The 13,370-nt window shown below is 43.3% G+C and overlaps 1 protein-coding gene across 3 annotated transcripts; it reads left to right on the top strand.

Moving 5' to 3' along the window:
* The first annotated feature begins 563 nt into the window (after positions 1-563).
* LGALS8 (galectin 8) lies at positions 564-13,111 on the top strand. Of its 3 annotated transcripts, none has more exons than XM_066994007.1 (10): positions 564-838; positions 3,288-3,424; positions 6,538-6,626; positions 7,340-7,550; positions 8,208-8,324; positions 9,623-9,679; positions 9,755-9,781; positions 10,808-10,896; positions 11,299-11,464; positions 11,817-13,111. In XM_066994007.1, exons 2-10 carry the CDS (start codon positions 3,383-3,385, stop codon positions 11,964-11,966), a joined length of 948 nt encoding a protein of 315 aa, XP_066850108.1. In that variant the 5' UTR covers positions 564-838; positions 3,288-3,382; the 3' UTR covers positions 11,967-13,111. The 3 variants fall into 3 exon arrangements, with proteins under 3 accessions (XP_066850108.1, XP_047903898.1, XP_047903904.1); XM_048047941.2 differs by lacking the exon at positions 564-838 and adding an exon at positions 912-1,062; XM_048047947.2 differs by lacking the exons at positions 564-838; positions 9,623-9,679 and adding an exon at positions 912-1,062.
* Positions 13,112-13,370: the final 259 nt, after the last annotated feature.

The raw sequence follows: 13,370 nt of genomic DNA, 5'->3' as shown, positions 1-13,370 counted from the left end.
CTACTCTATTCTTTAGTTTTTGCAGCTTTATCTAAGAGATAGTCAGCTTACTGACTGTTCTTCAGCACCATTGGTACAGTCCTGTGCTCCACGAGCATTTAATTTTGCTGTGAGGCCAACTGTGTATGGGGCATCCCTGAAAAATCGGACTGACAGTATCCAGTTGCCTTTTACGGGTTTTGGGCTGTCCTTTGGAAGCCCACCATAAAGGATAGGGTAATCAGTGTGGCCCAGGGCGCTTGCATGGAAGCATTTGTATGGAAACTCAAAACTCACTTATTCCTGAAGCACTACTGAGTAGCAGAGCTGCAGTTCAGGCTGGAAACTGAGTGCAAGAGACTGCTTATTTTTCACTCTCGAGCTGACTGCCTCCCACAGATCCAAGTCAAGCTGTAAGCAAGTGGAAAAAATGTAAATTCGGCCTTATAGTAGTGTAAGTTAGGGTAACACTATTGACGTGTGGTCAGACATAGTTGAAAGTTACCAGACAGCAGAATTGTGTAAACAAGGTCCAAGAAAGTTCATGACATTTGTACTAATTTAAAGATCAGCCTACTAATGTATTTTTTTTTACAGCATGTCACGGTCTTCTGTCCTTGAAGCAGAAGTGAATAGTTATTCACAACATTTCAGACATCTTTTAAGTCGTCAGTTTTGGACAGTAATAAAAGCAGGCTTTTTGCTACCATCCGATTACAGACAGTGCTCGAAGCCCAGTGTGACTGAAAGGCATCCTTCCCCAAGCAATCTTTTACGTGAGCCCTTGATGCGAACGAGTCCTTCGGCTCTGATACGGCCTGATGTGTCCTCCCAGCAGCGGTCCTGCAGCTCCTAGCAGGTGGGTGTGCTACGGTATGGGTTGCTGTGCCCGAGTACCCTCCTGACCGCCACACCGGGCGCTGCGCCGCCCCCGGAGCCGCCCCAGCCCCGCCGCGGCCGGGCGCTGGCAGCGGGCGGAAGCCGTTGGGCCGGGCCGCCGGCCGGTGACGCCGCGGGGCGGGCGCGAAATGGCGGCCGCGGCCGGCGTCAGCCCGGCGGCGTCAGCTCGCTGCTAGGTGCCGGGTGAGTCGGGCGCCAGGGTGGGCTGCGGGCAGGGGGTGAGGGGTGGGCGTCCCCCCGCGTCTGTCTGTCTGTCTGTCTGTCTGTCTGTCCGTCCGTGGTGAGAGGACGGGGCTCCCCGGGGCGCCCCGAGGCGGAAGCGACCCGGGGTTGGGGCTTCGGTCCCGGGGAGGCTGCTGCCGGTCGCCCCGCGGCTCCGGGGGCTGGAGCCTCGGGTTGCTGGCCGGGGGGGGGACGGTGGCACTGCTGGTTAGGGTTTGACTGTCTGCAAACGCCAGGCGGTAGCTTGCTCGCTTTTTTCCTCCCTCCCTTCCAGAAGCCATGTCTGCCTTAGTATGGGATCCAGCCCGAATTATCAAGCCCCGCCGGACTTTTAAAGAGGAAGAAATTTTCTGTGGGTCATAGAGCGATAGCGTAATAGCAGTTGTCCTTGCTGTTTCCTTTTTTTTTATTTTTTCCCTTCTGAACTGTGCAGTGTGTGAGATATCAGGGCAGTATACGTATCTGTTTCAGTTCTGAACGTGTAGTTGGGGAACCTTATCTTAGTGTTGCAAGAATATCCGAATTGGAGGGGACCCACAAGGATCATCGAGTCCAACTCCTGGGTCCCCAGAGGACAGCCCAAAAAATCAGACTCCCTCATGTTCACTGACAGCAGTTCTGTGATAGAAGGTTACAGCAGAACCCCGCATTTCCTTACCCAAAACCTGCGTGGCCAAACACAGCCTGACTCGCAGCTTCCCGTCGTCACTGTGACCCTTTCCATAAAACATACAAACAAATCGCTTTGCCACACTGCCCCTCGTCTGCCAGGATCAACAAGGGTGGGCAGAAGAGCTCAGGCATGTGCTGCTAGATCCTAGAGGCCGTCCTGTCGGTCCCCTTTCGGTAAGGTGCCGATCGCAGTCGCACACCAAGGGAAGCTCTGTAAGCAGGCTGCTGGGCACAGGGTTTAGGTCTGGGTTTTGTTTCTTTGGTCTGCTCTTAGACTTGTCAATGTTGTAGTCAGAATTCTTGCTTGCTTTGGTCTTGAGTTCCTAATTTTAAAAATGAAAATACTGGAATTTGCCTGCCTTGGCACATTCCTGTTGTGAATTGATGGTGGTATCCCAAGGGGCATATCAAAAGGGGCAAAACATTTGCATGGTGTAAGCTGGGCATATAACACCTTGTGTTCTCTGAAATGCGCTCTAGACCCTGATCATAAGGAGAATTACTGGCCCAAGTCTCCCACAGGATTAGCCAGATGTTGCAGTGGTCTGTACTGCTGAATCATTGCAGAAGGTTAATCCCAGGTCTCTGTGGAATCGGTCACAGACTTTTTATTTACTTACTTTTTATGTGGCTAGCAATTTTCACACAACAACAATACTAAAACCGTCTCCTTTGTCTTTTTCCCTGCCTGCCACTTTTCACCACCCCGTTGGCTTGCTACCATAAGATATTTCTCCAGAATATGCAAGAAATAATTGCCTAGCGGTTTTGAAGTTGGCCCATGATTTTTGGACACTTTGTTAGAAGATTTGATGAAATTAGATTTGAAGAAATTAAATTTGAAGAAATTACAGTGTAGCTGGATATACTCATAAGGTGTTTTTTTCTTTCCTTATTAGGTCTGTGCATTTAATGCAGGTTTTACAGACTCCTGTAGTTATTTGTGGAGTTCAGGGATTGTGTGTGTTGGAGGAAGAAGCAGAAAACACTCTGTGCTTCCCTGCTGTGTCTTTGGCTGGTATCTCTTATCTGTATGTAAGATAAAACTGGAAAAAGCAAGTTCAGCCCCTAGGGCTTGTTGCCCTTGAGCAACCTTGGAATAGCACAGGAATTGGTAAAAGAAAGAGAAATGGCTGTTTACTTCAGAAAAACGTGTTTGTGCTTTGTCTTTTCACAGTCTACAGGCAGGTGTCAGCTGCAAATGGACAGTTGATGGTCATCGAGTTATCAGTGTTGACCTGTGCAATAATGGTATTTACGTGGGATTCTGCCTCAGTATACATTATCTCAGGAAGCAGCTGATAAAATTGTGTATTTATGTGCACTGTCCCTTCCTAGGGTGGCATGTTTTGTCTTTAACCAAGCTTCTAACTTTGATATTTCGAAACTCCATCAAATTTGTTGGAAATATGGTTGCATTTTTTCTTGTAGGTTTTAAAATTATACCTTGGAGGGTTTCACTTCCTGTAGTGTCACTTTGTTTCTTTCTGATTAAAAGTTTTGGCTTTTCAAAGGGATCCCTGCTTTGGTGCAGCCAGATCAGCGAACCTCTAAATACGCTCTACAGTGATCACTGCAGGACTGACAGACTTAAACTGGAGGAGGGAAGATGATGTCCTTGGATGGGCCGCAGAAGAAAATCATTAACCCGGTAACTTTTCAACTATGTCAACAACTTCTCCCTCAGGAAATGGGATTTTGCTATTTTATGCCAGTAGTTAGCAAAGCACTCCTGCTGTTTTGTACAGTGAAGGGTGTTACTGAGAGATCTTGGCGTTGCTCAGATATTTGAGGAAGAACCTCAGGGATTGCTCTGGTATTCTCTAGTATTTCTCTAGTATTCTCATGCTCAGGGACAGTGGCCTCATGTCAGCATGAGGAATGGACCGGAGCTGTACTTTTCATTGTCTATTTAAAAATGTAGTTCTTTTGAGTCTGCAGGAGATGGTATTTTAATGTTCTGCCAAAAATACCAAAGTCTGTAAAGAGACTGTGGAGGGTACAATACCACATACCTGCACAGGACTTCCTTGTCTATTATAGCTTGTCATTGATACAGTCCAGTGCCCTCAGAGTGTCTGATTGTTCAGTCCTGCTGCTTGCTCGTTGCTTGCAAAGTGGATAGACTTAATGGATGATGGGGGAGTAGATTCAGCTTTCTTTACAAGAATCACAGAATCATTTATGTTGTAAAAGGCCATCATCAAGTCCAACCGTAATCCAGTTTGGAGAGGAGGGAAGGCTGTGTGGAGATCAACTAGAAGCTGGAAGGACTGAATTGCAAAAGGAATAGTAGGATGGAAGTTATAGGTAGGGATTTTGGAGCCTAATTTTGGTGGGGGAGGAGAGGAGGTGTGAAGAGGAGGTAGAGGAGGTGTATAGGTGAAATTCTCTGTGTAAGGAAAAGAGGAAGACTTCAGCAGAACTGCATGGCTGCAAGGGGACTGATGAGTGTGGTGGGTAACAAGACCAGGCTGGAGAATACAGGGGGATAAAACTAGGGCTTAGTGCTCAAGAGCCTAGGATGGAAATAAGAGTGATTATTTGGGATTGGAATGTGGAGAGAGAGGTGGGACAGATTGCGCAGATGATCTCAGGACAGCCTTTGGGCAAGGTCCTGAACAGCCCTCTGTAGCTGACCTTGCTTTGAGGAAGGCATTGAGCTAGAGATGCCAGAGGTATTTCCAAACCTCTGCTGCTTCTTCTGAACAAGCTGAAGGGAAAGAATTGGGGTTTGTAGTGCAAGTGGGGAGATCAGCAAAGCGGACTGTGCCTGTGACAGCAAACTTGAAACAGGAGCTAATTGTCTGTTCTTCGTATATGCGTCATACTGCTTTGCTGTTTGTACAAAGTCTCTTTAACTGGCTGGTTCAGTCATTGATGGACTATGTGAGCTGTTGCATGTGTGATGCTCATTGAGCTATAGCTTCAGACTTGCTGTTCAGCTGTATGTGTACCTGTGTGAAGCCACCATATGAGTTCAGTAGCTCTGTGAATATTTCAGTGTTTGAACGAATCATTCCTTAAGTTGCAAAACTGAAGAGCTTTTTAAATAAACTTTTATCTTAGGTGTATTTCTTCACTAATGGACTGTTTTGAATCATGCAGAAAATCCTGCTTTCCCCTTTATGTCCTTTACTCAACCCTGTTGCATTAAAGGGTAAGGAAGTTTGGCAGGACCTAAACCCCTTTGCATTCCAGCTTGCGCTCAGATATCAGAGGGGCTGGGGGCGGCTGGGCTTAGGTTCTGAGCGATGCCCAATTCAGCACTATAAGTCTGGTGACATTCAGTATACTGAATTACCACGATCATGGATGCCAAAATAGCATGATACACCTTCAGTCTGGTAGATTAATGACTGGTGGCATTTACTGAAGCAACAGGAGTACAGGTTCTTTTCTGATGGGACAGCTGTCAGCTACCCAGCAAGGTGGATGAAAGTTGTGTTATCACAGCCCTCTTCTCTGTAAGACCATTATCTGTCGTCTCATTTATGAAAACTGGCAGATATTGGAAGCAACGTGATCTTTGAGATAGCTCAAACTGGGCTGATGTTGTCCAGTTGGCTTCAAAGGAAACTTTAGGAGGTTTTTAAGAGAGCTGGGATGATGATGGATCCTGTGGTATCACATGCGTTGCTCTTAACGGGTGAGGAAAAACTAGCAAGAGTCTTGAGATGTGAAGAAATGACAGGCACGTCCCATGATGACAGAACCTCATTAAGTCTGTAGTATTACACCCAGGAAGTGCTCTGTTATGGCCACGCAGATTCCATGTCTGAGCTTCTGAAGAACAGGTGGCCAACATTCCTTTCTATTACATGCTTCCTTCTGGATGTAAAGAATGCAGTCTTAGATCTTTCCTCACAGAAGAGTCTCATCATCTTCCAGTTTTCTGTTATGGTGCTCCCTTTTGTCCCTGAAATTCTGGGTGCTTCAGCTGGTGGTCAAGGTAGGGCTCCCATCAGCATGTCTGAACCTTTGCTGTGGAGCCATTTTGGGGTGTTTGAGGCTTTTATTTTAGCTGACATGTCCCCATATCTGGTTTAACAACACCTACCATGTTGCCATTTCAGTTCAGCATAATGTACATGCGTGACCTTCCCAAGCTGTTGATAAGGATGAGAAAATAGGGTAGGCTTGGAGATAGACTGCATGCTGCTGTTATCCTAAAGACTAAGACCCCTGAGCAGGGCTAGTTCAGTGCACCTTGCCGTTCCCAGCTCATTAGGATATTTTGTAGTGTATGTTGTGCTGTTCATATTAAGATGCAACTCTGCTCTCTGCCATAGTCGCTTCTTTTCCCATTGCTGTTTTTCACAAGGGAGCAAGAACAAGCAAAAAGGCAGCTGCTCTAGTCCGGTGTTAAAGAGCTTGTGGAAGGTGCCTCCTGCTACCGGCAAAGGACTGACTGTTGTCAGACCTTGGCAATGACCTAGTTTGAAGTGAATCTTCTTTTATTAAAAATGAGGCAATAAAATATTGCCATTATTCTTTTCAGAGCTAGAATGAAGGCCGTAACTGTTTATTTTAATGTTGTCTGAGAAGCTTGGTCTACAGTGACAAAAATCTGTTTTTTATCTTTCTGTTGTGGCAGGTATTTAATGCGTTTCTAGTGTTCCTTTTAAATGAGATGCTAGTTGTCTTTCTTTTAATATGCTAGAGCACCACTTAATTGAGTATTAGAATATGATTTTAAAAACTATGTATTTTGCTTCCATCACAAAATGTTATTTCTATCTTTTTTTTCCCTCCTTCTTCTAGGTCATTCCGTATATTGGGACAATTCTTGGTGGCCTTGTTCCTGGAGAGCTGATTGTGATACACGGGAGTGTTCCTGATGATGCAGACAGGTAGTTACTACAGTATCACTTCTTGAAATGTCAACAGGTGAACAAGCATGTAATGAACAAACATTTTTTAGGGAACCTATTTGGGATAGTAAACAAAGGCTTGATTTAAATCCTTGTGATCGTGTCACAGTGAATACAGTGAATTAAGTGCTTAATGAAAGTTTTATGATGAACACTGGAGGATAAACTGATTTTTGCTTTCTGCTGATCCTCTCTCCTCTGTTTTTGCTTTGCCTGCTTTGGCATTTTTTCCCTGTCATAGCATATATCTGTTTGTCTGAAGAGGTTATCTGAGACTAACAAAAGTGGTAACTGGATGTGTCCCTTGAAGGAATTAGCTTACAGCTGGGATGAGGAGGTGTGAGCTAGTGCTCACACCAAGTATGGAGGTTCTGTTCCCTGACTTCCTGACATGGCCCAAGGTGCATTCAGTTATTCTGCTGAAGCAGAATGGAGGGAAGGTGGTGAATGCAGTGAGGTGATATGAGTGATGAGCATTGAGTAAATGCTTAAATATTGTAATTCATTGCAATAAATCACGAGAAAACCTTTCATAAATATATAGAAGTTGGATGGATATATTTTTTCGTTATCCAATAACTCATTCCATCTGCATGTTCTGGGGTTCATCAGTAAAACACAAGTGTATTGAACTTGTAGGTCATTTCTTGACAGACTGAGCTGAGTGTGGTTTGTCTTATTTTTATGTTTAGGTTCCAGGTGGATTTACAGTGTGGCAGTAGTATAAAGCCTCGAGCTGATGTGGCCTTTCATTTCAACCCTCGCTTCAAAAGGTCTGGCTGCATTGTTTGCAACACACTGGAGAGGGAAAAATGGGGCTGGGAAGAGATCACCTATGAGATGCCTTTTCAAAAAGGGAAGTCATTTGAGGTTGCCATCATGATTTTAAAGGATAAATTCCAGGTGAGTTTGCGTTGACCCTTGTTCAACTCGAGGGGCCTTATTGGCCGGTTGTCAGGCCAATAAACGAGAGGCATTTTGCATACAAACAGTATAACTGGAAGCCGTGGTTTCTGTTTCGTAGGTACAGTCTGATTACAGAAAAGTTTACAAGCTTTTTTTTAAAGAGGTGCTAAGCAGATCAGACCTCTCAGTTTGCATGGTTCCCTTCAAAGCTGCATGAGTAGACAAGTACCTGTCTGGCACAGCTAATGGCTATTCCACCCTCCCATTCTTACCTGCAAGGGCTGACCGTAACAGTAAACCTGTTTTGTGAATAGTGTAGGACAGTATTTCCTCCCTCTTGGAGGAAACAAGTGCGACACAGTTCTCTTGCTCTGTTAGACTGCAATAATAGATTATATTAGGTTGGTAAAACCACATTCATAAGCGGTCAGGGAATAAAAACAAAGGGTGTGAAAGATAAATAAATCGAATAAATCTCCCTCACAGTAATGGAAAGAGAGGCTGTTTCATAGATGATCTGAACTTAGTTGCTCTGAAGTTTCCAGGACACTCCCAGCTCCTGTACCAAAGCACCGTAAAACAGCTGCATGCATACAATTTGATACCTGGATGGTGTTTAATGTGATTCTCCTATTTTTTTCCCTATCCCTTTAGGTGACTGTAAACAAGAAGCACTTGCTGCTCTACAATCACAGAATTAGCCTTCAAAGAATAGATACTCTGGGAATATCTGGCAAAGTGCACATCAAAAGTATAGAGTTTGTTTCCAATGTAAGTGTTATTGACAGGTGACTGTCAAGATTCAGTTTCTTTGTCTTGCTAAACTACAGAGTAAAAAAAAAAGCATCTACACAGTCTAATTTCAGTAACAAGGGATTTCCTCCCCACTCCTTCCTCTCAGCTCCTAGCTCTGCTGGAGAAAGTAAGCCAATGGAGTGGAATTGAACAGTTTGTTTTCTCCCCATGCAGAGGGTGAGAGCCCTCTGATGGGAAAAGGTGAGAGAGCAGAAACGGAAGGTGGTAATTAACCGGGGAGGTACAGAATTCAAATGACTTGTCCCTCTCTTCTTCCTTCCTGCCACTCACTGAGGCAGCCTACCTGCTTCTGTGTAACATTCTGTCTCCTCTGTGCGGTTATCAGTACGTCGTGGGCAGAGCTTGGGTCTCTTGCTGCCAAACATCAGGTCTGACTCGGAGCAGCAGACTAATAAACTGTTTTGAAGGAAGGTGGAGATTTGGGCCTGGACAAAATAGGGTCCAAGCTTTAAAGATATGTCTACTCACTGATTGTTTGTAAAGCATGTGTGCAGACTTTTTTATGGGCCCTGTCACTTGGCCTTGGATATGTTGCTGCAGAAATGGTGCTTCAAAGCTATTTGAGTCCCGTTGTGGAGGACTGACTTCAAGAATTGCTTGGAGGCAAGGAGGTGCCGTAGGTTGGTTTCTGTCCCAAGCACAAAACAGAGTTGCTTTACTCTGTGGATGCAGGTGCTGAATCCTCTGGGGAAGAAAGGAGGGGAGCAGGGTGGTTGTTTCCTTTTTGTCTGTACTTCCAGTGTGTACTCTTCTGAGGAGGAAGACGGAGGTTATATTGAAATAAACAAGATGAAGATACAGTCTGCCAGGGCTAGGCAGGAATTTTATCTGTGCATGGCCACGTTGTTCATATGATACACAGTGGGAAGGGACAGGGATGCAGGCGGCTGCCTAGAATCCCAAGGCCCCCCTCTGCCCCATCTCTGGGTGACCTGCACTGCTGATACTCCTACCCTGGTGAGGAAAGCTGAGTGGATATCCTCAGATGCTAAGGGTTAAGAGTGCTCCAACTGTAAAATAAGGATTCAAACTATAATGAGGTAGCCTTTGGAAAACTCGATTTGTCTTTCAGCAATTGATTTTCAGGACTTTTCCCTGGTTTGTAGGGCTTTGGCTATCTTTTTCTTCACCATAGTCCTAGGTTTCCACGTTAACAATTTACACTTCAAAGCAGCACAGATCCGTTACGTTTCTAACACACCTTTATGTTCTGTGGTGCTAGCAATGACATCTAAATATCTCTTTTTCTGCAGTCTGTACAAGGCTCACAGCCATCATCTCTAGGAGTAACAAAGATAAGCACAGAAAATGTACGTATGTTTGTAGAAGACTGAGTCTCCCAGTTGTCTGAAAAACTAGTTAATTATGTTTGTTTTCTTTTCTAGGGGGAAATGCCAGATGGTTCACAATTCGTAAGTGTCTCAGGTAGACTTATAGCAAATGTGGATAAAAAAAAGAAATAAAAACTTCTCAATTATTCAAGAAAAAATATGCACAGTACAAAGGACTTGAGAATCTACTGGGAAATGATCAGCAGTGAGGTTTTGTAGAGATCAGCCCTCTTTCCTGCTGCTAGTAAGCGTGAGGCTATTTCTTAAGAGATACAGAAAACCCAAAGAGATAAGCACGGCATCCACAGCCATGAACAGAGGAATAAAAAGTGGGGTACCTGAAGCTTTAAAGGACCAAATCACATCAAAATAAGACGTGATGCTTATTTGTTCAAATAAGCATGCTTAGTTTTCATGACTTCAGGGAATACCTGCAAAACAAGCTTGTGTTTAAAAGCATTCTGCAGTTGTATTAAGCCAGGCGGCCTTACGTTAATGCGTGTATCTCAGACCTTGTCTGGCTACATCTTCCTCCTGGTGACTGAGCCATGCTTACCCTGCGCGTACTTCATCTAGTGTGAGTCTTATTTTCTAAAGCATAGCAAGCTATCAGAGAGGAGAGGTCAGTGTGTCTGTACCTGAACGACTGTGTGATGCAAATTTAAATCAGTGCAGAGTTTCATGCTGCTTATAGTATGTTTACTCAAACCAGTTGGCAACTCTCAAATGCATTAAGTTGTGCATTGGAATGTCTGGTGCCAGATCAAGCTTCGGTTTCCTCAAGACACTTTTTTGGTGCTTACAAGCGGCATGACTCTGGATTAAGGCCTGTATAGTGGTGGCAGAAATAGCAGTAAGTGATGTTTATTTTGAACACAAGTTTCTAGTTAAAAAAAAAAAAATTAAAAAATGACTTTGATACATTCATCTCTATGCAACTTTTTCACTACAGTTTCAGTATCCCAGATTGTATTGGTAGAAAAAATTTGAGCTGTGAGTGCGAATTTGAAACTGTAGGCCAAATTTCTTCTTGCCATAGTAAAGCTCAGCTTGTATGTTGAAAAAAGTAAGTCACAGTCAAATTTTTCACTGCTGATGAACTTCCAGGGAGTTCCTTACACTGGGAAACTTGATTCTGCACTTCGTCCGGGATGCACAATCGCTATTAAAGGAGAAATGAATAAAAACCCAAAGAGGTAGGTTTTACTGTTTTTTTTTTTATTATTATGTTTTGTTTTATTTTGCTATTAACTGAGCTGCTTTTGAGAATGTGTAGGCTTTTCCATTGCCTCAGGGTATCCTTACTCACTTGCAACTTTTCATCTGGAATCATCTGAAATTGGTGTGGTTTTCTCAGGAACCTGCAGGATGCTGTTTTAGAAAGGGCTTAAAAGAACAGCTTCACTGAGAAAAATCAAGATAAAACCTGATTGTCTTTTCTGCTTAATCTGCATCATTCGCAAGGTTGCATGTCTGTTCTGGATTTCCATTGTGCATGGCATGCAAGCACGGTTGGCTAAAGTCTTGGTAAATAGCACGGAATATTTATCATGTTTACAAACTGTTGGTGTAGTAAAGTTTTTAAAAATGTCTTCCAGCTTTGCAATAAATCTGAAATCAAGTGAGTCGAAGGACATAGCACTACATCTGAATCCCCGAATGAAGAATAAAGTTTTTGTGAGAAACTCTTACCTTCGTGACAGCTGGGGAGAAGAAGAAAGGGAAGTTACCAATTTCCCTTTCAGTCCAGGGATGTACTTTGAGGTAAGATTAAATGAAACACAGCATCAGATTTACAATTCTGCCAAAATAAGAGTTTGCGTTAGCACTTAAATGTTACGCCGCTAATGCTATTTAAGTAAGAGTGCTGTTCTTGCATTTCCATGTCTTGAGAATGTTAGGGTTAAATAGGACCATAGGAAGCAAAGATCTGACGTGGTTTTAATGACAGCCATCTATTCCTGTTTCCTTGTAAGTAGTTGCAAGATTTCAGCATAGGACGAGGTTCCACTTTTTTTTTTTAATGTTCCTTTTGCATGAAGGACTTTTTGTAACAGAAGCAGGGCTCACCCAAGTTCAAGCTAGGAACTTAACTGTTCCTCTTCTCTTTTTTCAGCTGATCATATTCTGTGATGCCCACCAGTTCAAAGTTGCTGTTAATGGTGTTCACATTCTGGAATACAAGCATCGCTTTAAACAACTGGAAAAGATCGACCTGCTGGAAGTCACAGGAGATGTTCAATTGTTAGATGTGAGGAGCTGGTAGTGCTTTTCTAATTAGTACTAAAAGAATTAAATATATTCCAATGACAGTTTTTCTGTCAAGCACAAACTGGTGCTGACTCACGCTGAGCCTGCCTTTATCTATGTAGGCTTCTGTATCAGCCTCTCCTGAGTTGGGTGAGTACCAGAGCTGCTGTGAGATTAACTCCTCCAATAGTTTACAGTATCCTGGCAAGCTAAATCAGTGTGCTCAGATAAATCACATGTATTACTGAACCTAGCAATATGAAAATACTGCATCATACTGTCTTAACAATTGTGCTCAGTATGATTATGATTAACTACTACTAGTCATTCCTTAATAGCATACATTCAGTAAAGTAGAAACTAGAGTGAAGTAGGATATGAAGATATGATTATCCACCCCTAAAGGGATATTAATCAGTCCTAGAAAATAGAATTATGAAGTCCTCTGTTCTGCTTCTTAATTTATATTAGTGCTAACAACCTTTTTACCAGAGCTGGATTAAGCAGACAGTTGAGCCATCAGTTCTGGTGAAAGGCAAGGAGGAAATGGATTCTACTTCTTAGCCCGCTCCTGTAATCATACCTTCTGTGACACTCATAGTTATGTCAACTCCTGCTTATAGATGGCTTAAATCAAACATATGGCAGCATTTCTAGCTTTTAGTTCTCCAAAGTAAAACAAATGAAAGTGATTTAGCTAGTTCTGATTGGGCGAACTTTTGAAAGCTTATTTGATCTGAACTGGCTCCCAGCTGTGATGAGATTGCTCAGGGACTGAAGCAGATGTGTCTGGCTTTTGTTTTAAAACACGTAAACCCAGGTACTCCAGGCATCGTTTCAGCTGAGCTGAGACTTGGCTGCTTGTGAATAGAATAGTGAATGAGTTCTTCTTCAGTCTTGTATTCAAATGCTATTTGAAAAAAGCTGTTTATATTTCATCAGTTTTCTTTACAACTGTCAGTCTTAATTTTTATGTACTCTTATTTTTAAAAAATAAGTTGCTACTGGCTATTAATGCCTGCCCAAGGGCTGTTCCTATTTACCTTAACAGCTGCTAAAAGAGTGAAGCAGTTTCAAGGATAAGATGTACCCTAAAAGCCTGTTTAACTACCAGGTTAAACATATAAAAAGCATAAATAAAAATAATATTTATGAACTGTGCTTTTCTCCAAGTGTAGCTAAGTTGCTTTTTTGGCCTTTTTTGTCTCATTTTACTTACTGTCTTGCCAGCATCTCCAAGGTGAACCTGATTAGAGGACCATTTCCCCATTAAGGAGTTAGCGAACTGCAGTTAAGCTGGGTAGGCCTAGGCCTTGGCCATGCCCTGCATGCGGCATGGCCTTCCGGCCACTGTTGTGCTGTGTATATCCCCTAAAGATAAATGCAGCTGGCTGATTCTTTTTAAGAGAGGAGCCTGGAG

This window comes from Anser cygnoides, chromosome 3, assembly GCF_040182565.1.
Source record: "Anser cygnoides isolate HZ-2024a breed goose chromosome 3, Taihu_goose_T2T_genome, whole genome shotgun sequence".
In the NCBI taxonomy this organism is placed as follows: Eukaryota; Metazoa; Chordata; class Aves; order Anseriformes; family Anatidae; genus Anser; species Anser cygnoides.
This window is presented reverse-complemented; position numbering and strand designations above follow the sequence as displayed.

What these genes read in the sequence shown, in the direction of transcription:
- LGALS8 (XM_066994007.1), top strand. Translation starts at nt 3,383, where the DNA reads ATGATGTCCTTGGATGGGCCGCAGAAGAAAATCATTAACCCG. An exon ending in GTTCCTGATGATGCAGACAG is followed by an intron (nt 6,627 to 7,339) that starts GTAGTTACTACA and finishes TTTTATGTTTAG; the next exon opens with GTTCCAGGTGGATTTACAGT. An exon ending in GTCCAGGGATGTACTTTGAG is followed by an intron (nt 11,465 to 11,816) that starts GTAAGATTAAAT and finishes CTCTTTTTTCAG; the next exon opens with CTGATCATATTCTGTGATGC.